The sequence below is a fragment of the Anneissia japonica genome, unplaced genomic scaffold (assembly GCF_011630105.1).
Source record: "Anneissia japonica isolate Jap-2015-1 unplaced genomic scaffold, ASM1163010v1 scaffold287960_len3192837_cov198, whole genome shotgun sequence".
Classification (NCBI taxonomy): domain Eukaryota; kingdom Metazoa; phylum Echinodermata; class Crinoidea; order Comatulida; family Comatulidae; genus Anneissia; species Anneissia japonica.
Window position 1 is genome coordinate 1,876,880 of NW_022712725.1, and position 27,991 is coordinate 1,904,870.

At 33.6% G+C, this 27,991-nt stretch overlaps 1 protein-coding gene and 1 long non-coding RNA gene across 2 annotated transcripts; one reads left to right on the top strand and one right to left on the bottom strand.

Moving 5' to 3' along the window:
- Positions 1 to 3,334: 3,334 nt before the first annotated feature.
- Positions 3,335 to 7,790, bottom strand: LOC117107986. Its single transcript, XR_004445314.1, has 3 exons — positions 7,653 to 7,790; positions 4,001 to 4,128; positions 3,335 to 3,473 (listed from the first exon to the last, which is right to left on the bottom strand). It is a non-coding gene; the product is annotated as an uncharacterized LOC117107986 (long non-coding RNA).
- A 207-nt stretch (positions 7,791 to 7,997) lies between these two features.
- On the top strand, positions 7,998 to 27,017 carry LOC117108055 (GA-binding protein subunit beta-2-like). Its single transcript, XM_033249902.1, has 10 exons — positions 7,998 to 8,145; positions 11,659 to 11,778; positions 12,209 to 12,406; positions 21,569 to 21,667; positions 21,778 to 21,852; positions 22,647 to 22,794; positions 23,300 to 23,389; positions 23,657 to 23,808; positions 24,253 to 24,435; positions 24,700 to 27,017. Exons 2-10 carry the CDS (start codon positions 11,671 to 11,673, stop codon positions 24,808 to 24,810), a joined length of 1,164 nt encoding a protein of 387 aa, XP_033105793.1. The 5' UTR covers positions 7,998 to 8,145; positions 11,659 to 11,670; the 3' UTR covers positions 24,811 to 27,017.
- The last annotated feature ends 974 nt before the right edge of the window (positions 27,018 to 27,991 follow it).

Consider the following 27,991-nt stretch of genomic DNA (forward strand, 5'->3'; position numbering starts at 1 on the left):
AGATTGGATGTATTCTGACAAACGAGTCCTGTTTAAGAAGAAGCTGGGGTCAATAATGAGAGATGACACTAGATATAGAAATGAATGAAGTAATTGCCAGGTGATGGCCTGAAATGTCCCCCAAAACATCTGTATATCTAGGCCAAACAGGTGAACATGCATACCAAATAGACAATCACAATTCTAATGCCATTAACAGGACAAAGGATCACAGCTGAATAAAGCTTTTATATGAGTTAAGAGAACATGGTGAATATTTATGAATGCCTTATATGAAGTATATTATATGCAAACTTCTTAATATCGAGTTAAAATTTGTTGTTTTAGTTGTTCCTTTTTGATGGCAGCATGAAATTGCAGTTTACATCTATAACAGGTCTGTGTTACTTTAAAAAAAAAAATTTATACTTTTATTATTAAATGAAAACAACGTTTAAAATTAGTATCCCAATAATGTTCTAAGTTTTAAATTTTGATTTTAATATGAAACAATGCAACATACTGTGAAGTCCCCAAACACAATACTTTGTCATAGAAGTGCATAATTGTGTTAAGATTCTGCCAACTATATTCACACCCTTTCTTGAAACAGAAATTTGAATGATCGTAATTAAATACCGTATTGTCTCTAATAAACGCCCCCCGGGGGCGTTGCATTTTTTCAAATGGGGGGGGGGGCGTTTATTAGCGGTGAATTGTAAAATCAAAAATTACCTAAACAAGCTGCTTTAAACGGTCAATAAGTTGTTTATTTGTAGAGGAACAAGTTAATGTGCAGGGTATCTCCAGGCCTCCTGCTATTTTGCTGTTCCTTTGTTTGTTGCTGGTTATTTAAACATCAATAACTCCTTGTGTTCCAAAAAGAAATGAAATATCTTCGCGTTCTCTTGGGGTAAATGTCCGACGATGCAGTGCGGTGCTTCTCCTTTCACAACAGCCATCGCATGCTTGTCAAAAACATTGTTGGCCTCATGAACTAGCACCGCACCACCGCACACAAAACATCTGCCCTCAACTTGAAGAAACATTCTCACTACAGTATAGACTTCATTGACCAGACACCTTGAATCAAATCAGTGTCGAACACGCGACACACTAACAATACACGATTACCCGTCGTTTGCCGTCAGTTTGCAGCTTACCCTGTTTTTACAAGGCTAACGAAATACCACGAGAGAAACACAAAATAGGCCTAGGCCTAGTGATCGTGAAGTCAGTAAACATTAAACGTTTAGGGAAAGCTTTTTTGAGTAGTATTTATTTCATTTCATATCAAAGAAAGCAGCACACAGTACGGTATTACTCCTTGTTTGTCAACCTTTTTATGGACTACATACCCATGTTAATTGATTGAGCACTCATTGCAAAATGAAAAAAACTCAGAGGGGGCGTTTATTAGAAGAGGGTCGTTTATTAGAGACAATACGGTATGACCTGTATAGAGAACCAAATATAAAAACAACTAAAGTTAAAAAAATAGTTACAAGTTACATAGGTAAACTACATTAGTTGATAAACTATTACCAGTTGTTAAAAAATCTTCAAACATTACAAAATTAAATGTCAAAATAAAATAGACATGACAGAAATGATTAACTAAACAGACAAAACAAATTGTATTTTAACATAAAAGTCTTAAGTTCACAGGCAGACAGGGAAAAAAAAACACACCAAAAAAAAAAAGCAACTACTTCTGTCAGTGACAGATTGTGCGTGTCCAACCAATTACAGTGATGGATTGAAACCATGTGTTGAGTGCATGTGTTATGTTCTGACCATTCAGCTGCAGAGTACAATACGGTGCACGCACACATTGTCATCAATGTTGCGAGGAGCACTGACTGGCCCATGTCTATTAGACTTAGATTATAGTTTCCTGTAATGTCAAAAAGATTGAATATCATACCAATATTGTTGTCACACACATCTACTGCTGGGAGTTCCTCTTTGCTGCTTTCTTCACTCTCCTTTTCTGTTTTACTCTTCTCATTTTTCTCCTCCTCGTTAGCAAATCTTTCCTTGATCTCGTTTTCCTGCTTTTTATCTTCATATCTTGGAAATAAAGAACAGAATGCCATGAATGTTACTTTAGATACAGTATTTGCTACTTATCAACTTTAGATATTTACTACTAATCATTATTATTTTTACGATTATTAATCCTTACACTTCATCAAAGCTGAATTAGATTATAATTTCTTAATTAATAATTATCTATGATTATTATGAAAACATAGTATTATTATTATTTATAATTATTGTCATCAAAAAAATTAGTGTGTCTCAGTATTCCTGACAGCTGTATGAAAATATGTATTTCTCTTTAACACGTTCGCTGCCAGAGACGAGTATACTCGTCCCACAGGGTGTTACTGAGAGCGCCAGGGACGACTATACTAGTCAAAATCGGAGTAACATTCTAGCATTCATTACTTCTTTGTTATACATTGTAGAACCACAGACTTAACGGCTGGTAGTTCGGGGAAGATACACCTAGTTGATAACGTACAAATAACGTATAAATGTTGGTTATGTTATGTTGCTGGCAGTACACTCGATTGCACGAGTGGGGGTGCCCTCTAAACATATACCAACCCATGTAAAAAGTGGACAAGGAAACTTGCACTTGGCAGAAAAAAAAATTCCAGGGGCAGAATCCAGGGATGTCCAATAAAGGGTGGGGGGCCCGAAAGTGGGGTCGATATCCAGATAACACTACACTAGGGGTTCAGGGGCATTTGGTATCTAGGCGTCCCCGAAAATAATCTCTGAGGCGCCTTGGGCAATAATTTTTTTTTCTTTTTCTTTCTTTCTTTACTTTTTTTTTGCTTTCCAAAAGGGAGAACTGGGGGAGGGGGTCCCTGAATGCTGTTCCAGTGCCGGTGATAAGTTTACTCACCCCCTAATATTTTCCTGCCTTAGACACAACATTTTGATGATATATGACTAGATAAAATTTCCAAAAAAGTATGTTTGTACATGTAAACTTGTCTTGCACATGGGAAGGAACCTAAAAACAAGGTCTGACAGTCAATGTGTTAAATAAAAAATGGCTACCTGGTACTGAACAGGTGTTATGATTAAAGTAAGAAAAAACAATTATAAGAATGCCGGGGGGGGGGGGGGGGGGGGTTACGTCCTAAAGCTCTGTGAGTTCTTACATTGTAGCCCCCTTACATGAAATCTATTATTTCAATATTATACTGTAGGCCTATCTTGTTATAATAGCATTGGATAGAAAAATAAAGTTGATTTGATTCAAAAATCATCAATAGTATTAAAAATAAAACTGCTGGAATTGTTAATTATCAGCAACATTTTCACTCACTTTGTCTTTGCTGTACTCTTTACGCTTCTTAAGCCCCGTACACATATTCATGTATTTGACAAAAAGGACGTACGCACGCTCCTCATCGCTGTTGTTGCTGGCTTTAACTGCTTCACGATAAGCTTTCTCAGCAGTATTACATAGCCTGCAGTACATCAGAAATAAGATGAAAATCAGTTAAAAACTACCTTGCAGTTTGCTTTTGGAATTTGATATTATTTCTATTTACTTTTCATTTAAAAGAAATTATTTACATGTTTGTAAATTTTATTAAAGTGGGAACAAGGTGATTAAGAATGAAAATGCTGAGTGTTACTTCTGCACAAAGAATGGAAATGTTATCACCATGTGAGCCACAATTATCAAATATCACAAACCACTTTCTATTTGATCTAATGAAATAATACAACATTTTCAGTACGCTTCATAGTTCAAAATTGTAAAATGTACATTTATAGGTCTCTTATTTCTTTTCAATTCAAGAAATTCATATTTAAAAAAAAAATGGAATTAAACAATTATGATATTCACAAAAAAAAAATTTAATAAGCCAACACAATTATGTCATCATCTGTTTTCATATTACATTTTTCAGAACATTAACTCACACAATATTCATGTCAAAAAATTTTATAAATATTAATATGAGATATTTCTCTTTTTGTTCTTTACCCTTTGATTGATTTGATGTCATTGATGTTACATTCTCCTTTCTCATTGAGTTGTTCAAGACTGTTGGCAATGTACAAAGCCTTCAATTTTATCTCACCAGGCATCTTGCACACTTCAGGTTACAACATCTACAAAAAAATAGAACATATTCGGTATATTCCTTATCCATATATTGATAACATTTCGTAACAAAAGGTAGGGTACAACCAACTGAGAACTAGCAAAAAACAGCAATTTAGTACCAAGAGGATTCAAAATAGTTTTCACTCTATTTGCATTGGACTTATTTTGGTCAAAAGTACCAGAATGCAAGTTCAATGCAGATTGATTTAAATTGATAATGATGATAATTATTTATTCACTAACAAGAAAAGCATGAAAGTACTGGATACCAAGAAAGCAAAAAAAAAAAAAAAAACAACTTGTAATGAGGTCCCGGTATAAACTTATAATTATACACAAAATAAATCTTAATTTATGTACATGAACTACATAACCAAGAAATATGATTACAAAATAAGCTTTTCAAAAAATATGAAGAAAAACACTGTTTCACTAACAACGGATTCTATGTTTTATACGGTAAGTGTTGATTATCGATTCTTTCAACTTATAATTAAACACATGTGGACAGATGAGTTATATCTTTAATACAGCAACATCCAATATTTGGGTCCATAGAAATATTATATTAATAACACAGTTATCATATCATTCCAGTGTGAACTGCAAAGGAAAAAATATTTAGTCAGGTTTGTTTCCATGGAAAATCTATGATGAGACCAACCACTTACAAATAAGTCAAGGTTGACGTAAATACACCAATTATACAGGTTGTGTATCATCGGCCAACAAAAAATCAACAACAGGGCATGGGGTCACAGCACAAAAACTCTTCACATTTATTTCTTAGGTTTATAAACTAAAGAATAGCTTATCATTCATGACAATATCAATCTGTTTTTGTGACACTTTGTGACACATTTTGACACGAACAAGTGCAATTTCTTTCATCGATCCAACTGTACATCAATGAACCATAACATTTTTAGTATTGCTGCATTTATTACTATTAGGCATAGACTAGTTAGGCTAGATGAGGTCTACTGTTTATGAAATATATGTGAAAATATACAGTCTTTATAAAATATTGGCCCTACTGTATGTAGGCCTAGGGCCTAGCTTACAGTAGTTAGGACAGGGGTCGTTATAATGACTGGAGATCCAACGCTGTCCTCTAAACCGCAACCATAGCCTAAAGGCACAATAAGCCCATTAAGAACAAACGAAATGCCAATTACGAAGACCGTTTACAAGCGATAACGAGGTCTTTGATGTACTATCATACAGACCGGCTTTCACAGCGCAGCACCGCAGTGGGAGGCGAGGAAATAACAAACCAAGAGTCCGAGGTTGCTCCAATAGTAAAACCCTATGCACAGTTCAAACTTCATAGTTGAACCTTTGTTCTTTGGATGCTCTGTTGATTGGGATTTCGCGGCTTATATGTCAGCGAGAAAAGCAAAAAAATTTAATAATTTTTTAATTGTCCGTACTCATTATGAATGTATTGCTATCATTTATAGTGTCTATAATTTTTGAGGATTTTTAAGCAAGAAATTATAACACTTTCCTAAAGATTCCTAACGATGACACCTGGTGTTATAGGTGCATAAAAATGTGCCTAAGCCTATATTAATAATGAGTTTTAATATTTTATTTTATTATTTTCAGCCGAATTATTAGGAGTACCAAAATTCAAAGTGGAATAAGGAATGACGAGGATTACATCATTTAGTTGGTAACGGTACAACTAAAAGTAATAGTAAGAGGTTATCCGCATGGTATGATACGAATTGCAAAAAAATAAGCTTATTTGCATGGTATATATATTCAAATGGTCATAGTTAGGTTTAGGGATTACTCTAGTAATAAGGATAAGATAATTCTTTATTATTTAGGGCTAAATTGAAACAAAATAATAAGCCTGTGAAATAATCACAAAGCATAAAAATACTAGACAAATAAGTATATTAACACACATTGCAAATAGAACCATTTCAGAAGTCTGATTCTATATTGTTGTTAATAATATAATATAATTTTTTTAAATGCAGTAATGGTTAAAAAAAATAGTAAATTGAAAAAAAACCCCAAAAAACAATAGTATTAATAGTAATATCAATGATCATTAGCAGCATGGGTTTATTTTAATCACAAATTATTTATTATAATTCTTATTCTTTTATTTATATTCACTTATCTATTAAAATAGGGTAATGAAATTAATAAAATAAAAAAAAAAACAATAAATTCAAATAAATAAAAGAAAATAAAACTAAAAAAAAAAAAATCCATGACCATGAAACGAAACAGGGGTTGTTATGCCACAGCAATCGCATTTACACTTATCTGATCAATGCGCGCTATTTAGCCCATTGACAATCATTGGGTGAATATAATAAGACTATCGGCGCTTTTTCAAGATTGCGTCATTGCATGATCTTTAGATGCTGATTGGCTAGGTCTACCATGTGAATAAGAACGTATGTCTTATTCGCACGGTCTACCGTGCAAATAGCCTCTTCCTTCCAAAGTAATAAGGCCACGGGAACGAAAGTTGTAGGTTTGCGTCCACCGCCCGCATGCCTATAAAAGCTACCGCACGAAAATTTTCATTATTTTGAAAAGTTCATTATTTTGAAAAAAAATATACTTCGTTTTTAAAAAATGGACTTTCCAAGTCGTAAAACAGACAGAAAAACGATCTATTCATCACTGATCACTCGTCGCGAACACCGAGCGAAGGCAGGCCTGGCCACATCGCACCATGATCGCCGATCACTGCTGAGGTCATTTACGGGTCAAATCGATCTTTCTGACCAATAGGAAATCTCGTAATAAAGGGGTCTTAAATGTAGAAAAGGACTTGTTTTATAGGCTAGTGTACATTTATGACTGTAAGTAAGCATTGTTTCTTAGGAATAAATGTAAAATTACCAATGCCGCGGCTTGTGGACAGCATTTATAAAAAAAATAATGAATAATGAAAAATGAAAAAATGCCTCATGTGTTTTCAAAATTTTTCGGACGCAAACCTACAACCTACAACTTTCATTCTCGTGGCCTAATGTAAACGAGAATTCAACGTGCAAATCAATTAGCTTAATGATTGCCCTAGCTATGTGCCGGTCTGTAACATGGTACAAAGGAGCCCTGAGTTTGTTGGATCTCTAGTCACTATAACAACTGGTTAGGTTAAGTGTTTTAATGTTTACTTTAATTTGTATAAATAAATAATTTTGGCCTACTGTACACACACTGTATCATATACATTCTGATCTAATTTACGGTAGGCCTAAATCTTAATGCTGAATATGTTTACGAAGATTTCCAATATTCTTGGCTATATATGTATGCATAGGGCCTAAATAGGCCCGGGCTAGGACCTAGGCCAGGCAGTCGTCGAAGTTTGGCAAACGAAGTTAGGCAGGCCTATTTATAATACAGTATTATTTAACATTCAACCATGTCATGGGTCTTGTATGGGAGGAACCCAACTCTAGCTGTATTCCACATACAAAATCACATTTATGGTCAACAAAAAAAAAATATGACGAACTAAGAAATTAACATAGTATATAATGCTTACCTTCTGCTAAACAAGAAACCTTAAATCCTTGAAAATTGAATTGTAAAATCACCCAAACTCTTGTTACTTTTTGTGATGATAGTGGTCAATTGTTGTTGTTGCTTGAGTTGACCTCTCTGAGCGTCCTATGCACACCAATCCGAAATTCGCTCAAGTAATATAGTTCTACCCTTTTAAGAATAGCCAAAATTGGTTTCTTTCTACTAAATGTTGCAAAAACTTGAAATAAAATTTATAATGATCAAACTTGAAATATTTATCAAATAGAGTAATTTGCACAAATGATGATGATTTTAAAAAAATCAGGTTATTGATATTAAAATTATCATCCTGTGATCCGGTGATGACATGTATTTCCGGAAGACATTTTCTAACTTCCGTCGTGAGCTATCTTTACGAACATACGCATTTCATCTAATTTATTGCTACATTTTGTCCTCAGAGAGCAGGTTGCTTTGTGCATGTTTGAGTAGACGCTAATATACTGTATTTGGTAAGTTACTTTATGTTATTTTTCTTATTTATTTGTTGAAAATTAGATTAGACGGTGAAACGTTTTGCTTCCGGAGCACAACGCAAGGGCAGTATTTTGCTGTTTATCTGGCTGAGAGTATTATTTTGTATACAGCGAGAGAATTCACGTTTCTGGCAGATGTTAGTTGTTGACAAAACATTTAATTGAAAATAGAAGTTTACCAAATATAATATTTAATGTAGCAACAACGTTGAATACTTTCGAGTTTAGTTTTAATGTCCATTGTTCAGTTGTACATCGCACTCAATGTAGGCCTGTTAACAAAGTTCTGTGTGTGATGTTCAATTTCCCTATCACTATCCATCATGATCGAGCCATGAATGAATCCCTAGGCTCCTCAGGTAATGCTATGCAGGAAGAGCCCGGGGATCTCGAGCATCAAAACTCGGCATGTTACACAATACAATACCATGAAAAGTATCTCTGCCAAAGCCTAGGCTCCTTCCTAGTGCTACTGATACTGTATCTCCCTTATGCAAACATTGGTCATTGCTGTAAAAGTTACAAGATAGGCTAAGCTATCATATGAGTATTTTTGTATCCACATGTTTTTTTTAAGCAAATCAAATAAAAAATGTGAATATCTCGGCATAAACAGCCGCACTGAACAAAAGTAAGCCTGCTGTTCGACGCCACCAAACCAGTGTTGTATTAAGTAACCATTAAAATCCATAGGGTAAACAGTAAATAAAAAAGAAAAATGGGTTGACAAACTACAAATTTTTCATTTATTTATTTTTTAAAATTGTATGCTTTACAAATTTTTCTTGATGTTTGAAGTCTAAATTGAAATGTGTATTAAAATGTATGATTTTTCATACGCATTAAAAACACATAAAAAGTGATGAGGTTAGTCCTTGGCTTTGCACCTTGAATAAAACTGCATTATTAATACGAAACAGCAGAATACTGGGCCCTGAAAGACTTAAGCCAAAACAGTAAATGGGAGAAGAAAAAACATGTGCCCAGCTCCTTCTCTGTCAATTGGATGATGTATCACGCTTATCATTTTATGAAATTTGTTTTTGTAAAGTAAAATTTCAAAGAAAACATGGCTTATTCAAATATGGTTGATGGATTTAACTTTGAGGCAGCACTGACCATAATTCTCAGTCTTTTGAAAATTGTTTTCTATCTTCTACTATTTTAGTAAATGATAATACATTTCACCCTATTTGAGACCCCTTTGGTTCTAATTCCGAAAGCCCTATAATTCGAGACCACTTACAAAATAACAATTTTCAATCAAAAGCTGTCCCCCTGGAGACCGAAACCCAGATCACCTCACTCTGTTTCCAAAGGTAGTCTAGAATTGGAGGATGAACTGTACAGTTTCATAATTCCCAGTGTTTTTGTTTTTTTTTAGCTTGAGTTTAACATGATCACATTGTATTGCAGCAAGTGTCCTTGGGAAAAGCACTTTCATCTTGACTATGCACAGTAGTTTGTCTCTCTTCACCCAGAGGTATAATGCTTACCACTGTAGGATGTGAATGATTTGCTATGAAATTGCTGTGTGCTGAATTATATGCATACACTATACACAGGGGATTGCACATTATACATGATTGATTCTGTATCCAAAGGGAAAAACAACCCATGGGAGAGGCAAGGTGCTACAAACTATGATACAAAACAGAAAGATACTTTATAAATATTACGCTATTGTGGTGAACCCAGCCGCTGATTTTTATTCTCCCTATCGTATTATCAAATTATCTTACTAAAAATATAGTACACTTAGAGACATATGGATTGCATCATGATCTCAATGCTCACCTAGTTATAAGTATGATCATGTCTTAGATAATTGGCAACTTTTACAGTAGAAAACAGTCAATCCTGTTTATTTGCTATATAATATTTGTTTAGACTGCTCAGGAGTGGCTTAATTGAAGTATAATAAGCATATTATGGTTTCCTTGGTGGACATAATATCAATGTGAGAATTATTAATTTATTTTCATATTTTATATATATTTTTACAAGGCATTTTTTTAATCATGCACTTCCAAATTAATAAGAATATTTAATATTATTTTCTGTACCTCAGAAAACTCATAGTCAACCTATGTATTGCTTTACTTTGATTTTAAATTGAAAATTAGAATAATAAAATATTTTTCTTTTCAATATGCATAAAAAAATTGCTGTTTGTCAGTTATAAAGATTCTTCATATTAACACAAATCAGCAAAATACTTCACTGTATGTTTGATGTTTCTGGAACTTGAAATTTGAGCAACTTAATGTTTTAATTGAATTTTTGAGGCATTTTTAAAATCTTTTAAAGTGTAGCACAACAAAAATATTCTGTGTTTACACTGTTGATGTCTGAATACAAAATAAGACAAAAGTTTCTACAGGATGCAAAAGATGCAAAATACAATACAAAACAAGACAATAGTTTCTATAAAGAACAAAAGATGCAATCGTGAACATTCACTTGGTAAATCTCAGACCACCCTGGACTAGACTTTTTTTTTCAATAAATACAAATTTATGCGTTAATAAAGTAATAGATTATAATTGCCTTCATTTTTATAGCGTGTAAATGATGAGTAAGATATGGCACATTTGGCTGTTTGTTTTGCATTGAGTATCGGGTTACAATCACACCAAGCGATGCAACCTGTCAGCTTAATTCATCCTGAATTTCCTGTCAATTCAACCAAATCAAACATTTTCACACAACTTGCAACAAAAAAAAAAAGATGATTCTCTTCAACTCTGTTGAATTTTTTTTGCAACTGTCACTGCTAAATCTAAAAAAATATTTTTATTCATTAAACCCTTCAAAAAAATTAATATATTTTGTGTTTTTAATTTGATTGATTTCATTAAAAAAATATTTCTTTTAAATTTCAGGACTATCCACCAATTCATGATCTTTCTTTTCTAAATGAAAAACAAATTGTTGATGAGACTAATGTTTATAGCATATACACTTTTTAAAAATACATACTATTTAAAAATTAACAGATTTTCGAGCATTTTTAAAAGTATTTCAGAAATACTTTTATTTGTTCCCAAGTGTAAATAACAACAGATATTTGCATAGCAACAAGTTACTCATCAAAAAAATAACTATACTGTGAGACAAATTAATATTATATTATTATAAACAAAAATAGCAAGTTCTGTTGTGTGCCTGAGTTGCCCACCCTCTAACGGCCAATGGCCTGACATTAGTTACAGTAACAGGGTGAATGTACTATTTCCTTTCTTAGTCATTTTATTAAAAGTTTGGCATTTTGTATGGTTTTAATTTTGTGTCATAATCCTGTATCCTAGTGGAATCTGAAATTGTGGTGAATTCGGAAGCAATCCTTATAGAATTGAAAGCATTGGTGATGAAATCGTAAGTGATTCTGTTAGCATTAGAAGCGACCATGATGGAATGGAATGAGTGCACCTGCTGTCAACATAACACTTTATGTAATTATGCTGGGTTTTTTACAATTTTCTGTAGGCTTGTAGCAGAATGTCCTTGGTTGACCTAGGCAAAAGGTTATTAGAAGCAGCTAAACATGGCCGAGAAGATGATGTTCGATTGCTGATGACCAATGGGGCACCATTCACAACAGATTGGGTAAGTCATTATCCTCTCAATACAGTATTGGACAATAAAAATAATCTTAAATTCCAGATCGCAGAATTGGAAAATATAATCTGAAATCTACAATAATGTATGTTACCTTTTAAATTCTAATCAGTGGTGGATCGAAAAGTTCTTTCTGACCGAGGGTCCAACAAGTCTGATGGTCGGAACCAAGACGTCGTCTAGGGTCTTTGTCAGGTTCTGGAATAATTTCCCTGGTGGGATTCAAGTGGGGACATTTTATGGCTTAGAATGTCCCAAATTTGTGCTTTCAGACCATGCTCGCAATCAATAACTATGTTTGGATTGGCTATTAATCAATATTTTTAGGCAACAATGTCGACGGACAACTAAATGGTTCTTGCTTTATCTGACAACAGCTATTTTATTCCATACAAATTTGATTTTATTTTTCATTCAGCTTGGAACATCACCATTACACCTAGCAGCCCAGTATGGCCATCTCTCTACAGCTGAGGTGTTATTAAGGGCTGGGGTCAGTAGGGATGCAAGAACCAAAGTGGACAGAACACCCCTTCACATGGCCTCACAAGAAGGTCATACAGATATTGTCAGCTTGCTTGTTAGACTAGGGGCAGATCTAGATGCAAAAGATATGGTGAGTTCTATTAACATTTTTTTTTGCATACTTAATTACAGTATTTTATCCTATAGATCTCTATGGGTATGATACTTGCCTTGATACTGAGAGGTTGCAGGTTCAAATCCCACCAGACACTTTCTTCATACAACTGAAATAAATGAACTTTTTGTTGAGCTATGCTTGATACGATTATTACAACATGTTCCTATTTAGCACTGTTGTTATTATTTATTATTTGTTTATATCGAACTGACGGTACTTGATTTGATATATATGCAATTTTTATATAAACATTTTGAAAGCAAAATTATAAAATAATGCGGACTCAGGAAACATGAATACATCTATAAAACTGCTAGGTAAAGATACAAACAATTTGACAAGGAAATTTTATTTTAAAGTATCAGTTGAAAATTAAATGGAAGGACTGAGAAATTTGCTTGCGAAGTTATCAAAATCTGTATGCATTGTCTAATGGGAATAAATGTACTTTTAGGGTATGGGGACAAAACATCCTTGTTTGAACACCATGTACTCCCATTATGATTTGGGGGGAGAGTAACATGTATTGCTTTCTACTCCCTATCTGAAGTAAGTTTGAATCCACACTTGTTACTCTCAACACTAGATATTTGGTACAGTACTATAACTGTAAAGGTAATCCAACCTATTGCTTTACTTGCTGAATCAATTATTCTTAAAATTTGATATTCTGAATATACATATACTATGTGTTTAAACCAAATACCCGGGATTAAAATTAACCTATGAATGTAGTAGACATGAATCCTCTGGGAGATGAAAGCTCCATGCGGCCAAATGTGATTGATCGGAGAGATATTCCGTTCTTGAAACACGGCCAAGATGTGTAGACATTTGCAAGCAGACATACTGTATGGATGAGCTAGCCTATCTGTCTTGTACAACATGTGGCTAGCATTGTTATTGGAACGACACCAAGACTGAAGCCACAAACTATAACTGAATTAATACAAACTGTGTTTGAATTACGCTCGGATTTGGAAGGAAAAAAGTATTGTGAATATTTAATTTCAGAGAATTTCGTCAATGAATTGTCGGTTTTTAAATGTCTGCCAAAAACTGTAGATAACGAATATTAAACGAAAGGTCTCACTATATTACAGTACATGCATTAGATTTTCATCAAGCTCTATCAAGTATAATTGTAATGGGAATGATTGTTTTAACTATACTTTTTGAAAAGAATATTGCGTTGAAGTTTTTTTTTTACCATATGAAATGAGATTTATTGATTAATCAAAGCTGTTCATTTGGAGCAGTTGAGTGGAGTGCATCAATTCTCTCTTTTTAATTCATCTACATTCAACATGATTAAAGAGACAAGTTTGAAAATTTGAATGACAGAGAGATAAATTAGACACACACACAGAAAGGTCTATAAACGTTGTACTTGAACTGAACATTTTAATCTAGTACCATCCCATTCTCCTGCCCTCCCTCCCAACCCCCACCCCCATTCATTCTCATTAACATGTTTCTGTACAATATATGCACTGTTATCTAGCTTAAAACTTATTCTCACTGCTTAAAAACCTTGGTTTCCTTAAGGCCAACTCAGACAGCGTCGGCCGACACAGCCCGACCCGATTTATCGTCGGGGACAGTCTTAAGCCGTCGTGAGAAATATCTTGGAAATATTAAACATGTTTAATATTCTGCCCCCGACGCTCACCATCGCGTCTGCGTTCAACTCGCACAGACCCGACGCGACAACAAATCGCGTCGGGCTGCGTCGGCCAACGCTGTCTGAGTTGGCCTTTAAACGTCTTGTGGTAAAAACTGGAAACCTTCACAAACTCAAGTAGAATATTAACTAGCTTGTTGATAAGTTCAAATAAGTTATCAGCTTTCAGTGAGATACAGATCAAAATAATTACATTTTATGATGATTTACAGATTTTTTTCTACGGAAATACTTACAAATGTATTACCACACCAGCCAATTTAGATGTCATTCATTCTTGTATAGCCTCTAATAATCCTAAAAAAAATTATACTTCAGCCAATTACTTCAGTGGTTTTACTCCAAAAAACATTACAGAAAGTTTATGATTTTAAAGTTTATTGTTTAATTTTATTCTGACCAGTCTATTAAAGAGTTCATCAAAGCATAATAAATAAGATATAAACTAACTTATATTTTTGTGTTACTGAATCTAATATAATATTATAATGATGGTGGTAATAAATAGTACCAACACCAATAGTGCAGTCTGAAAATGTGATTATTAAACATTGGCAGAATGTTGATGAGTCACGATCTAGCTTTTAAATTTGAGTAACCTTCACTGACTTACCCCCATCAACCAAATGAATTTCCTTTACTGTCACTCATTCACCAGGTGCAGATAAATTTACTTCTGTCATCTTCTTCCATTTTACTTTTTTCAACAGACAATCTACTCCTCCATTGACCAGCTTTTGCGCTAATTTTGGCTGTTGTTCGTCCTGTTCTAGCTGGCCTAACGTATCTACGGCACCTCTGTTCCTGTCCTGACAAATATTTTCCATTGCATATATCAGTATTATTTTTCTTAAATGGATTTTTCTGGTTTATTCCTTTTAACAGGCAGTTTAGGAAGTGGTGTTGAGCAGTTTTGTGCAAATAAGTGTGTTATATTTCTTTAGTGCTTTCAGTGAAGTAGCAGCTGATAAAGGAAAAAGGGTATCCCGTCGCCTTAAGTGTGTGTTAATTTTATTGTGGTCAGTGTAAACATTCTTTAAGCTTAATTGAGGCAGACCTAGGATGTCCCTTTTTGTTTGCTTTATATCTGAATGTCATAAAACTGTCTTAGAGTCTATAGAGATCATACACAGAGATCAGTGAAAATATACCGTAGACGATTATTATTTTCATATCTCCTCAAGGCAAGTTCAAATTTTCCTTTTTCTACTATCCATTCACTAACAATTTTAGATATGCCACATTCCTTGATATCCACAAGTCCATATTTATTCTTATTACATGCAAGAATCTGAACTATTGACCTTGTTGTCTATATTATTATTATTATTTTTTTTTTTAATTATTTTAATATTCTAGCCATAATCCTGTACTGTGTAATATGAAATATGATTATTAACAGTTCTCTCTCCAACGTGAGACCCATCTATTGAGTACCAACAATTTTCAAATCATTTAACACAAAGCCAACCCTCTAATTGGAGATAGAACCTTAAGACCACCCCAAATTTTCAGGTCCCAAAGGTGGTCTTCAAGAGAAAGGAAAAATACTTTTTTATTTTGTAGAGAAAAATCGATATTTTATGCCATGGCCTCAACTTTACTACATTTAGGACCTAATTTCACTTGGAATTTTATCATAAATTTTTATTTATTTTTGTTTAAACATTTAAAAAAATAAAACCCACCTGTTTATAAATAGCAAATAATTCACAAAACATTATAACAATATTTTATGAACCTCTTTTTTAACTAAGTACTAATGCAAATTAGAATGAAGTAAAGTGCAGCTCAGTAACTTACTACAAAGTCAAACAGTATTGTTATATTTTGTTTGATTCATTGATGTTGACGTTTTTCATTATTTCTGATTTGGTTTTTGATTCGGCACTTTCTAGGTTACCATAGTCCAGTATCTCCAATTCCTGTCAGCTGTGTCCCATCATCTGACTTCTCCATTAGCCAGTCCCGTCACGCATGACTTCAGATGCCACATATGGTGTTTACGTGCTCTATCTATTCTACGCATGTTTTTCATCTCCTCGGACACGCGTACATGCCTCATGTAAATAAGACATCTGGATTCTTTACGAGAAGCATGTCAAACACGTGGAGTTTTTCTATCAAGTTAGAGAAACCAATGACTCGATGTCACTTGCAATATTTGATTTACAAGAAGCCCCACCTCCTAAATAATGCGTTCTGATTGGTTACATAGTTTAGTTTGATTGGAACTTGAAAGGTGCAAGTATACAAGTCAAGGTGACGAACTGGAATGGCTGTAATAGAATGCATTTTTTTGACAATGATATAATGTCCTTTTCAATCAAATTACTGTGCCACAATTTTTTTTATCTTTTTTGTGATATAAAATTATAACGCAGACAATTTGAATTCATCAGTAATATTTTTCCAGCAGTGAACGCATTTCAGCAAAATAACAGGATGGAATGATACACTATAAATTCTCATTATAAGTCATAGTTTTTATGTGGTTAGTTTTTTTTTTTGTTTTTTTTTGTTTCATAATTTTAACTCAGGAATCTGATAGGAAATAATTCAATTCAAAATTTAATTTAAACTTTAAACAAATTTGCTTAAATGTGTCTTAAAAATTGAAAATGTGCATCGGACAAAATTTTAAATGCTGACAATACAATAATCCTATTTTTGTTATATTTATTTTCCATGGCTCTTGACAATTGTATAGGTCACTAGTCTAGGCCCAATAAGGTTGGTGCCAAATTTTATGATCTATACAAAAATTACTCAGTGATCCTAATATTTTAAGGTACAAGGTAAACCTTATTTGAACTTCCTGCATTGGATGAAGTTAGTTTACCTTGTACCTTGTACCAATAAATATATTTTTGAAATTTTAGCGTTAACTAATAGAAAAGCTTTAACAGGCATCAAACTTCCAGGTTATGAACTGTTATTACTATTGACAAATGACCATGTGGTCAAAAATAGGAGTCAAGCATAGTGCACCCTCTATAATAGATTCACAGGTTAGGTAGAGGTAATTATGACGTTTCTATACTCTGTTTATTGTTTGATTCCATTCATTTCAATTTTTTTTTTTTTTGTAATTAACAGGGTTAATTCGGTTAAAAGTCCTTTGTTAATTACTACATTAAATTCTAGGTTTCGCCTTATACACTGTTAATGCAATAAAAATACATTAGTGGTTTGCTTGTACAATTAATAATTATTAATGCTAATTATATGTTAATTAATAATGCAAATAATTTATGACCTACATTCAGGAGGGAAACTTCAAATTTAATTGTCTGTGAGAAAAAAAATGAGAATTTTGTGTTTTAAGAAACATTTGAATTTATGTCTGAGACATTGTTGGACATTATTTTTTCTGCTTTCCATTAATCTAATTATCAATTCCGTTCATTTTATTTTTCCGGATGGATTTCCTACCATGAACCCCATGAGAGTGAAACCTTGTATCATAAAAAAAATGATCGTTGTATCCTTTGCTAGTGGGCTTTTTTATGAGTGTCCTGACTGACAATCAACAGGTGCTCTTGTATGACTTGTGATGAAACTTCATTTTGATAGGAAAAAATATACATCAAGTCATGGTATTAGTGTTAAAGACAATGTCCTATGGAGCATCAACTCTAAAATCCCATCTCTTCTTTTTTTCTTCTTTTTTTTCCACTTGCCTCTGTTTCCCATAGTTATTTAATTTACATTCTTTGAGTGCTAGTCCTCGGTGTATCTAAATTCCATAGTAAAGTTAGTGCTGAACATTGCAATGTATTCTTTCACTTTCAAATGGGTTTTTTTTCCAGATAAGCCTTAAGAATTTCTACTGGCCTTATGTTTTTATGCTTTTTTATGTTTATTTGACATTCTTAAACATTTTTGCCATTATACTGTAATGTAAGACCTCAACATGTTAATAAATGACCCTCTTTATACTCTATAATTGTAACACTTTTTAGCTCTCATCATATTTAAACATACAATTAACTAAATTTGATCTGTTGCTATAAAATTATTGTAAAGTAAAGTAAACATCTGGGTTGATAAAGATCATAGACAACGTTTTCAGAGGCATAGGTCTTAGCACATGATCCCTTTCAAAGGGCAAGGAGAGCAATTAATTGCTGTGCTAGAGGTTACCACAGCTGCACAGGAGGGTGATCGCGCCTCTTAAAACTGATGGTGGCCTGCGACTACATCGGAAATAACTAAAAAATCAGATTTTTTTAACGTTATATTTGTTCATCGATTCGTAAAATCACTGAATATTATGATAGTCTCTTCATGCACAGTACTAGGCCTACTGAACGACGTCCCAGTACCCAACCGACTATTTTTTTAGCATCGACCAGGGACGTCCCTAAGTTTACGTACTTCTGTCAGTTCTTGCACAGGCAGCGTACAGACGTTCGCTAGCAGGTAAACAAGGCTGTACTTGGGTATAGGGGTGTGCAGTCAGGCGTATTATGATTCATTTTAGAGAGTCGTCTGGATATGTTTTACGGTGCATCCAATAGGTTATAGTTAAAGGGGAGGAGCAAAGGCCAAAGCGGAATATAGGCGTCCAAACAATGCGCTATTCAAACGGTGTTTTCAGACGCGTTTTGGTAGAACAATAGAAAACGCGTCTGAACGCAGAATAATTTGGCGATCACGCCTAATTTAGATAGCGTTTACCAATGGTTAGATATTAGCCAATGTATAACATGATTTAAATCTTTGGATTGGAGAAGTAAGATATGCAGATTTTGTTTTTAATATTTTCCGGCTGTATATCTCACAATCTGCTGTCCCAATTAAAGAAAGATAATAATAATTGTGAAAAAAAATAAAATATGAAAAAAAAGTATTCTATAGATGGACAAATAATAAAAATTTAAAAAAAAACAAAAAACAAGAGGGAGATTTGAAGCCCATACATTCGATTAACTTTACACTTTCGCTGCTTGGCTACATTTCACCTGATATGTATAGCTGGTAATATATGAAGATATGGCGCAACAGGGCAAGGGTTTGTAATCTCGGATTATCTTGTTTCTTGTTTTTTAATCCATTTATCATAGTGGGATACCGTATGCTACTTGGTTGATTCCATAAGACAGAAGTTGATCATTTGTAAATGAGCAATTAAACATTTTAATTACATATTTTATGGTGTTTTTACTCCAGATTATATCTTTCAAATTTAACCACTTTTCCTTTCAGCATTTGAGTTGTAATTGTAGGATTATCATAACAAATTATAGCATTCAGTTTATAAATATTAATAGAAATGGAAAGTGGTAAATTTGATTTTTTTTTCAAGCAAGTTTTGAGAAGTGTCCATGTCACTATGGCAAGGTTACAGATTTATTTGTGACCAATTTGTATGAAAATTCAGTAAATTGGAGCATTTCCTTTGAATAGTACTGAAGAGTTGGCGTGATTACAAAATAGGAAAGTAGAACTATAACTGCCCTGGATACAAACCATCATTTCAACCATGACAGCTTGTATCATCACCATTCTCATCTGCTTTTCTTTTACTGGTCCATATAGCCCTCTACTGCTTGTATGGTTTTCATGGAAAGTAGAATTGTATTAATCAACTAGGTCTACTCTAAAGTCAAAGCCTTTTAATTGGATTTCTCATGAAAATGTCCTACTTAATTTAAAGATCTGGATCTTTAAATTAAATAAAATACAAGATATTTAAGTGGTTCTTTGTATATTAATATAAGTAGTTCTCGAACATTTGAGCGGAAAAATGTTTTCCTCCTTAAAAAACCCATTAATAATGCCTTTTGCATAGACTCTTAAATTTGCTGGTTACCATACAGGTATGTGAATTTTTGTTTTACCACATTGTTCCTGCTTCTTGTGCTAAAGGCCCCGGTTTAAACCTCGCCAGAATCAGGTTTTAGTTGGAGTCTTGAATAACCCTCATATTGAGAGTTAGGCAAGTTAAAATGTTTATATACAAGGAGGTTTATATCCGTATGCCCAGCCCAACTTTCTGATTTCCAATTAAGAATGAGGACCAATAAATAATTGTTATTACATTTGAGATAATATAAAAAACACAATGAGAAACTCTTTTCCAACAAAAAAATACTAATGAAATTTATAAAAATAAAAATAATACATAATTATAATAATTACTAAAAATCACATAAAGAAAGTATATATCTTACTGGCGAAAACTCAGATTTGCCTATCCTTAAATTTAGGTTTGGGTTTGCCCTCACTAATCATAACAAATGTTTTCTAGACAAATAGACATAAACACTGTCTAACATAAACAAAATGATAGAACTTATAATAGCAGTATTAGAATTTGTAGTCTACAGTGCCATATGCATGGTAAGCTGATTCCCATTGTAAAATGAGAATGACAATAATACTGTATTCAGAGCTTGAGCTAATTACCTCCATCATAAGTACTCTATTGACTCAGTAACTGAAATAACTGGCAGTCTGTTATCCTTATTCTCAAAATTATATTTTATAAAAATAGATGTTCAGTACATTGGTTAAATTTGATTATCCTATTGGACTCATAACTATCACTCTGAAAGTCAGGCAGTTTCATTGCACTTCGAAACAGCGTAACACTCGTAGCGGCTCCACGCTATTATGTTTCTATTTTGAATTGATGATACTGGATACACATATGTTCGTCGCATGCGGAAACGTCAGCGGTGTGACAATTGCATTGTCATGAGTAATTCAAGATCCTCGACCCTGTCGCATATGCGTCTAATTACATACTACCTCTAGGAAAGTACATGGCCGTGTTCTGGCGTTACTCAGGGGCTGCCTTCAGTCACGGTACTCAGTAGAAGGAAGTTAGCTGTGATAGTCCTTGGGGGCCTATTTGGACCATTACTGCCAGATATTAGAAGCCAATTACAATTAGCGTTTAGCAACTCAGCACATGTACAGTAACTGTGGAAAAAGAAACTCAGTCCGCATTTGGGTACCAAATGTATACAATGTACAGTATATTATTTTAATGCTTTTCAATGTATTATAAAAGAATACCCTATCGTTGCATTTCTACAAAGAGAACCTATTTTAATGATATCTTGTTTTTTCATATAGTACCCATCATCATAAAAGAGCTGATATGGGACCTTTTTTCCTTTTTTGTCATAATTTTTGTCTTCATTTTACATTTTTTTTTCCATTTTATTTTTATTTTTATTTTAGTTTTCAAGCTATTTTTCAAATTTTTATAATAATAATCTCTATCATCCACTTTTTACCTATTTTTCATCAATCTTTATTCATTTTGTATGTGATATTCACAATTTTTCAAATAAAAGATCTTTTTTTATGTGTAAATTTTAATAAGCTATATATTATTTAAATAACTTATGTAATATACTTTCGTCAGCTACAACGACAGACATTGTTCATCACCCTTTGATATATGATACTCTTTACTATTTTTTTCATTCCAGCTTAAAATGACCCCACTACATTGGGCAGTTGAAAGAGGTTACAAAGATGTTGTAAAAGTGTTGGTTGAACATGGTGCAGATGTAATGTTACTGAACAAAGTGAGTACTGTATAGTGAGTCATAAATAAAGAGGGGAAATACAGTTAATGAAATGAGTAATCCTATATTCAATAATTTTTTTTGTTTGTTTTTTGTTTTGTTTTTTATAGTTTGAGAAATCTGCAATTGATATAGCAACAGATAATTGTAATACGGAGATAATACAAATACTGTCACAAGCAGGAGTAAGTAATCAACCAATCAATCAGTTTATTTTTCACTCATACTTTAATCTGTATTAGAATGAGTGGAGTGACCAAATGATGCAAGCTTGATGAAGTTAGATTGGCAGAAACTACCCTCATTGCCATTCAATATGAGGGAGACTAATCAACAAAAGCATACAAAAATGAAACATGAGGATGCAACTGTGTGTGTTGAGACCTTGGGCAATGAAGTACATCTTTTCTCTCTGGATACATTATCATTTTTATAATTACATTATACATATTCTCATTTGAACATATTGGAGTGGAGTTTGGTGGGTAAAATGCTTGCCTTCCAATCCCAGGGTCCTAGGTTCAATTCCTGTCAGTGTTGCAAGATTTTTTCTCATGACCAAAACAACTGCACTTCCTAAGCCTCATACTGAGATTTAGTCAGTGGTGTATTTTGGGGGGGGGGGTGGACGTCCCTACCAAAAATTACTCGCACCACCCAAAAATCATGGTCAAGTTGTTAAAAAACACCTAGAATCACCTTTTGTGAGTCAAAGCCCCCCTCCCCATCAGCACCACCACTTCAAGACTCCTAGATAGGCCACTGAATTTAGTGTGTGTAAAGCATCATGTGTGTATGTTTCTCTTGTTTAAGGGATTGTCACCTACAAAGAAAGTGATGTATTCACTATTGGCACTTGGTGCACATGTGTGCCAAAAAAAAAAAAAACAATCTGCCACAGCTGTAGCATATCTTGAGATTTCTAGTTAATTTATACAAAAATGTAATGAATAAAAGGTATTTATTTGTGATCTTACAGGGTCAGAATGGAAGTTGCAGTCCTAATTTGTTGAAAGACTGTCAAACTAACCAGTTTGTCATCCCCTGTACCACACTACCAGGCTTTACACAACTGCCTGCTGCTTCCCTACCAACGACATCAACACAAATATATAATAATTGTAAATGTAAGTACGATTCTATGTGAAAGATTCATTATATGAAATTCTATATTGATTTATTTTTGTTTATTTAGTTGACAAGTTATTATCTTTTAATATAATGAATAAAAGTGATAATAGATGATAATGATAATATTTAAATGCAGAACCATGTGGTACAGTGGCAAAGTTTTTAGTTGTAGGTTGAAGTCTGAAGCTGCACACTTGTTTGTGTTCTTGGGCAAAGCATTTTATCAATGTTTACTCTCCCCACCCTTAAGTATAAATGGATAGCTTGCAGGTTCAAATTTAGATATGCTGATTGCTAGCTGCAAAATATGAAATACTCTCCGAGAGCTCAGTATGTAATCTATATATGTTTGATTCAACGACCTAGAAAAATGTTAACAACATGGATGCCTTGGTATGAAGACCAACATATTAAAATATTAAATTCCAATGTAGTCAGAATAATTATCCTTAAACTAGTGATAATTAAATTAATTGGAACTTGTTTGATTAATTTGTGCAGCAAGCTATTCCAGAGGTTCTACCAGTTCAACATCAGTATTAGCAACGTTAGCTGCTTTAGCGGAGGCCTCGGCACCCTTAGATAAACCAGGTGATTATGATTAAACCATTAAAGCATGCATTTACATCAATGACATTTGAATACCTACAAGTAAATGTTTGTTTTGTAATAAATATATCAGTAGTTTTATTTATGTAGAATTTCTGTATCTTACAATTGAACAGTAAACTTTGCTGTAAATTTGATTTGATAAATTAATAGATCATCTTAACACATCTCTAGAGGGAGATATATAACAATACATAACATCAAACAAGTAACAATACTAAATAAGTTGATGGATGTATTTCATTGTAGTAAGTCCTAGTGATGCATTAGCCTGGTTGGAAGCAAATGCAGTGGATGGTGCTCAGGGGTTTTCTATCACAGAGGCTGGGAAGCTGGCCTTGAACCTGGCTAAGGCCAATGACAACCAACACAGCATCAACAACTCAGTGCAGCATGTCCAGGTTAGCACATCTCCAGTGCACATTACTGCATTTGCTGTCATTAACTGAGTAATAACAATAACCAACTTATAGTAATGATGATGATGATAACAATAAAAATGAGAATAATAATATTTATTTTAAAAATGATTATAACTTAATATGACTTAGTATAATGATAATGTATTTATTAATAATTATGAACTAGTGTTATGTTATAGTAATGATAATATAATAATTAATAATAATTATTGTATTGTTTATCATTATGAATTAATCTTATGGTAATCATTACAGTATATAATATAAATAATAAAAATAATGATAATATAATATTTTTAAATTATATTAATAATTATATAACTAATTTTGTAGGAACAGTTTGAGGGTACATGACTTACATTTGCTCTTTAAGCTGAAGTGAACATGTATGGTGATGTTCAGATCTATAACATTGTCTTTTAGTTACTGGGGAATAGCCCCCAAAAAGTGATAACAATAGTGACCGATCCAACGAGTGAGTTGACCGCTGCTGATCTATCTTCAATCAAAGCTGCAGCAGCTGGTGTTGGTACGAGCCCCATACTACTAGCCCTACCAAACGACTCGCAGGGAACGGGGATCAAAATTATAGCACAAGATGCACAGGTATGTACTTTATCACATTATGCATTAATGCATGAATAATGCATTATTTTTAAAGAACCTATTTTCCAGGGCAATAACATAAAAGAGTTTGAAACCTCATTTATTGAAAGACTTATAGAAAAATAACAGAGGTTGTTATACAAAAGAATAGTGTCATCTTTAGTTTGGTTGGTAAACTTGGTTTTTTTCCATTCACATGTAATTTTTTTTAAATTAATTTGTCTATCTAATAAGTACATTGCATTTTGAATTTTTACTTTGTAGTCAAAGGCCGACCGAGCGATGATTGAAGCTGTTCAAAAGCAAGCTGAACAACTGAAACAACAGATTCAACACAATCAAATAGTGGTGGAAAAAGCAAATGAGACAACTTGACCTTGTTAGTTCATGATGATAAACCGCCTTTGCCAAAAGATGTTGAAGTAGAGCCAGTTGAAGACCTGTTGCTTGACTCAATTGCAAACAACTGGATCCTGCTTGATGCTTAGCTGTGCCGGAGAAGCGTTTGTTTCTTCTAGTTGGTGAATGACAATCATTAACTTTCAATCATGTGACTGGACTCTACCATTGAATTCACTTGTGTGACTGGTAGCATGGTGCCATAATGGTACCATTACACATGGTAGTATGGTACCTTTACGCCTGGATTTCTGTTGTACCATGGTAACATTACACCTGCATTCATGTACAGGTAGTAGCATGGTACCATTACACCTGGATTTCTGTTGTAGCATGGTAACATTACACCTGGATGACAAAGGTAGCGTGGTTCAATTCCACCTGGCGTTGATTTCATTGAGACGATACTATCATTGTTTTTTCACACAACCTAGTACACCTAAATCTTTGCTGATGACACTGCTAATACCACAAATTACTGTAACTAAATGTTTAAATTCTACTGTACATTTAATGGAACTTTACGCTTAAAATGAATGCTAGTTATACAACTCCGTTTCAGCTATAGGCTTAAAACTGAATATTTAATATCAAGGTTTACCGGTATCATTGTTTAAAAGATTGAATATTCATTGATCACAATACTTAGTAACATTACACATGAGGCTGATAGTTGATTGCAGCTCAGTGTTGTTTCCTAGTAGAATCACCAAATCGGTCATTTGATAAAGTAATACAATTATGTAGATCCTATTAAGAAATTTTAATGAATACCTTGATCTCTTCCTAATGAATATGATGTACATTGCTTCTGTCTATTCCTTTAGTGATGTCATATACATCACTGGTGCTTTCTCCTATATTGATTGGCAGTTCATTGCAATTTAGTGTTAATTTATGATGCCATACATATAAATATGGTAAGAGATATATGGTACATTTCAGGGATGTATCTAGGATTTTCAAAAATATGGGAACAGGGGAGGGGATTGTATTTAACTAAGAAACAGGGGAATGTAGTTTACTAAGAAAATTTGGTAAAACATGGCTTTCCCCCCCCCCCCTCCTCTTTGGACCTGAATTTTATGGGTTCTTAATTGATATGGACATTTACTTTTGTGTTTTCATCCCAAACATGCATTATTAATATTAAAGCTTGTTTTGCATCAATTATACTTACAACTTAGTCATACCAACTGCTATTGAAAAGGCAAAGATGCAAAATATTTACAAAGCAAAAAGACATGAAGATGAAGAAAAAAAATTGTAGGCATTAGCGCCTGCAAGATGAAGTGGAAGCCAAACATGTGGATGTACACATTCATGAGGAGATAAAATGATGTATATTTCTAAAGTATTAGTAATTCCCATGTAAAAATGTGCATGAATGTAAGGTTATCAAGACCACTGGTAAGAAAGACAAGGCAATTTAACAATGAAATGTTTGATTGATTGATAAACAAAACAAACAATACACCATAATAAAAGTGAGGGCGCTATTGTAAAAAACTTAACTCATCTTGGTATTAGTATCTGTAACTTGTATTACAGTACAGTAATACAGTATCTGAGAATGATAAAATAAGTTGTTTTCATAGATTTTATCCATTCCCCTGATATGATTCTGTGCTTTTATGAAATTTTAATTGATGTTATTTTATCATTTTGGAGGCGTTACTTCATAACATAAATTTGTTATAGAAATAGAGCAGGCACATCCTATACAGATTACGTCATCCAAATGTATGGACCTAGGCAGCAGTTTCCCATCAGAAACCTAGTTAAAAATTTAATTATGGCTTTAAGTGAGAAAGCAAATTTTTCACACACATTTGTCATATTGCTGTGTCAAGTTGCTGCTCGTATCCGCACAGCAGTTTTGCTGGATCCATTCTTTTGTACAAATTTATTACATACCAAACCGTATTTCATATGTTGCCTTGTTTTTCTCTTGCCGTTTGGTGGATGCCTTTTGGTTAAGTGTTTTGTTGGCACTATAAATGTCTCTGAAATACTGTAACAAGTTCTCTGAATTCTGATGCTTAGAATTCAGGGAAGGTGATTTGTTGACGAATATGAAGTTTGTAAATAATATTTATTCCAAGTATTGAATTTCCAAGAATAGGAATATGTATGTATTGAACCAGATCATGTGAATTAAACATGTTGGATATGGATTCATAGAAATGCATATGTGTCAATTATTTTTAAACATCACTAACAGTCCGTTTTGAGCGGTCTGCAGAGATTGCAGTTCAGTTGTTTCCATAAAATACAGTTAAACTTGCCTAATTTAACTGTGCCTAAGTCGATCTTATGTTACATGCCAAATTGTTGTGTTTTCCATTAATTAACAGTCAAATTTCTGTAAGAACAATATTTCAATGGCATTTTGGATTCGACTTACGCAACTTCAACTTGTATGTCTCTACCATTGCACAGAACTAGTTACAATGAGCTTCTTCTTATCGAGTCACTACGTACTAGTATGTATGATCTTGCTTATGTAGTGTGGTAGAAGGACTCACAGGTAGAATGGATACCTGACACGCTCCTTCTGTGGCCAGACAGGGGAGTGCAAATGGACCAGTACACCGGGGTAACCCCCTACTCTTCTCGAATGATGTACTGGGTTCTTTATAGTGTACACAAGCCAATTTTGTACACTGGACCTACGTTTTAAAGTCCTTATCCGAGAAGACTTGTTCCACCACAAGCGAGCATGCCGTTCAAACCAGTACCGATATTATGTCTGTATGCATGGGCGTCGATCGGTGGGGGACAGGGGGACTCGTCATCCCCACTTTTCAAAGTAGGGGGGGACATCATATCGATTGTCTCTCCCCCCCCCCCTTTTCACTAATCTTCTATAATTAAAACCCCACTTTCAAAAGTGTATGGAAAGAATAACAATTACGATGACACATGAATTTTGCCTGTTCAGTTTTCCAAGTGCGGTACGTATTTTGCGGACCAAAACTGAGTAAAAACGTAATTGTTTTTTCTTTTTGCAAAGAAAATTGACCCTACTGGCGTCACCACGGCATCCCCACCGAACGATCTAACGTGACGTTGTTATGTGGGTGTTTTATAGATTAATGAGAATGGTAATATCACCAAAAAAATAGATAAAATGACAGATGAATGACCAAAGGCT

Excerpts from the sequence above, each read along its gene's own strand:
- LOC117108055 (XM_033249902.1), top strand. The coding sequence starts at position 11,671 with ATGTCCTTGGTTGACCTAGGCAAAAGGTTATTAGAAGCAGCTAAACAT. Across the intron at positions 12,407-21,568 it reads ATCTAGATGCAAAAGATATG|CTTAAAATGACCCCACTACA; the intron begins GTGAGTTCTATT and ends TTTTCATTCCAG. Across the intron at positions 24,436-24,699 it reads TTATAGCACAAGATGCACAG|TCAAAGGCCGACCGAGCGAT; the intron begins GTATGTACTTTA and ends TTTACTTTGTAG.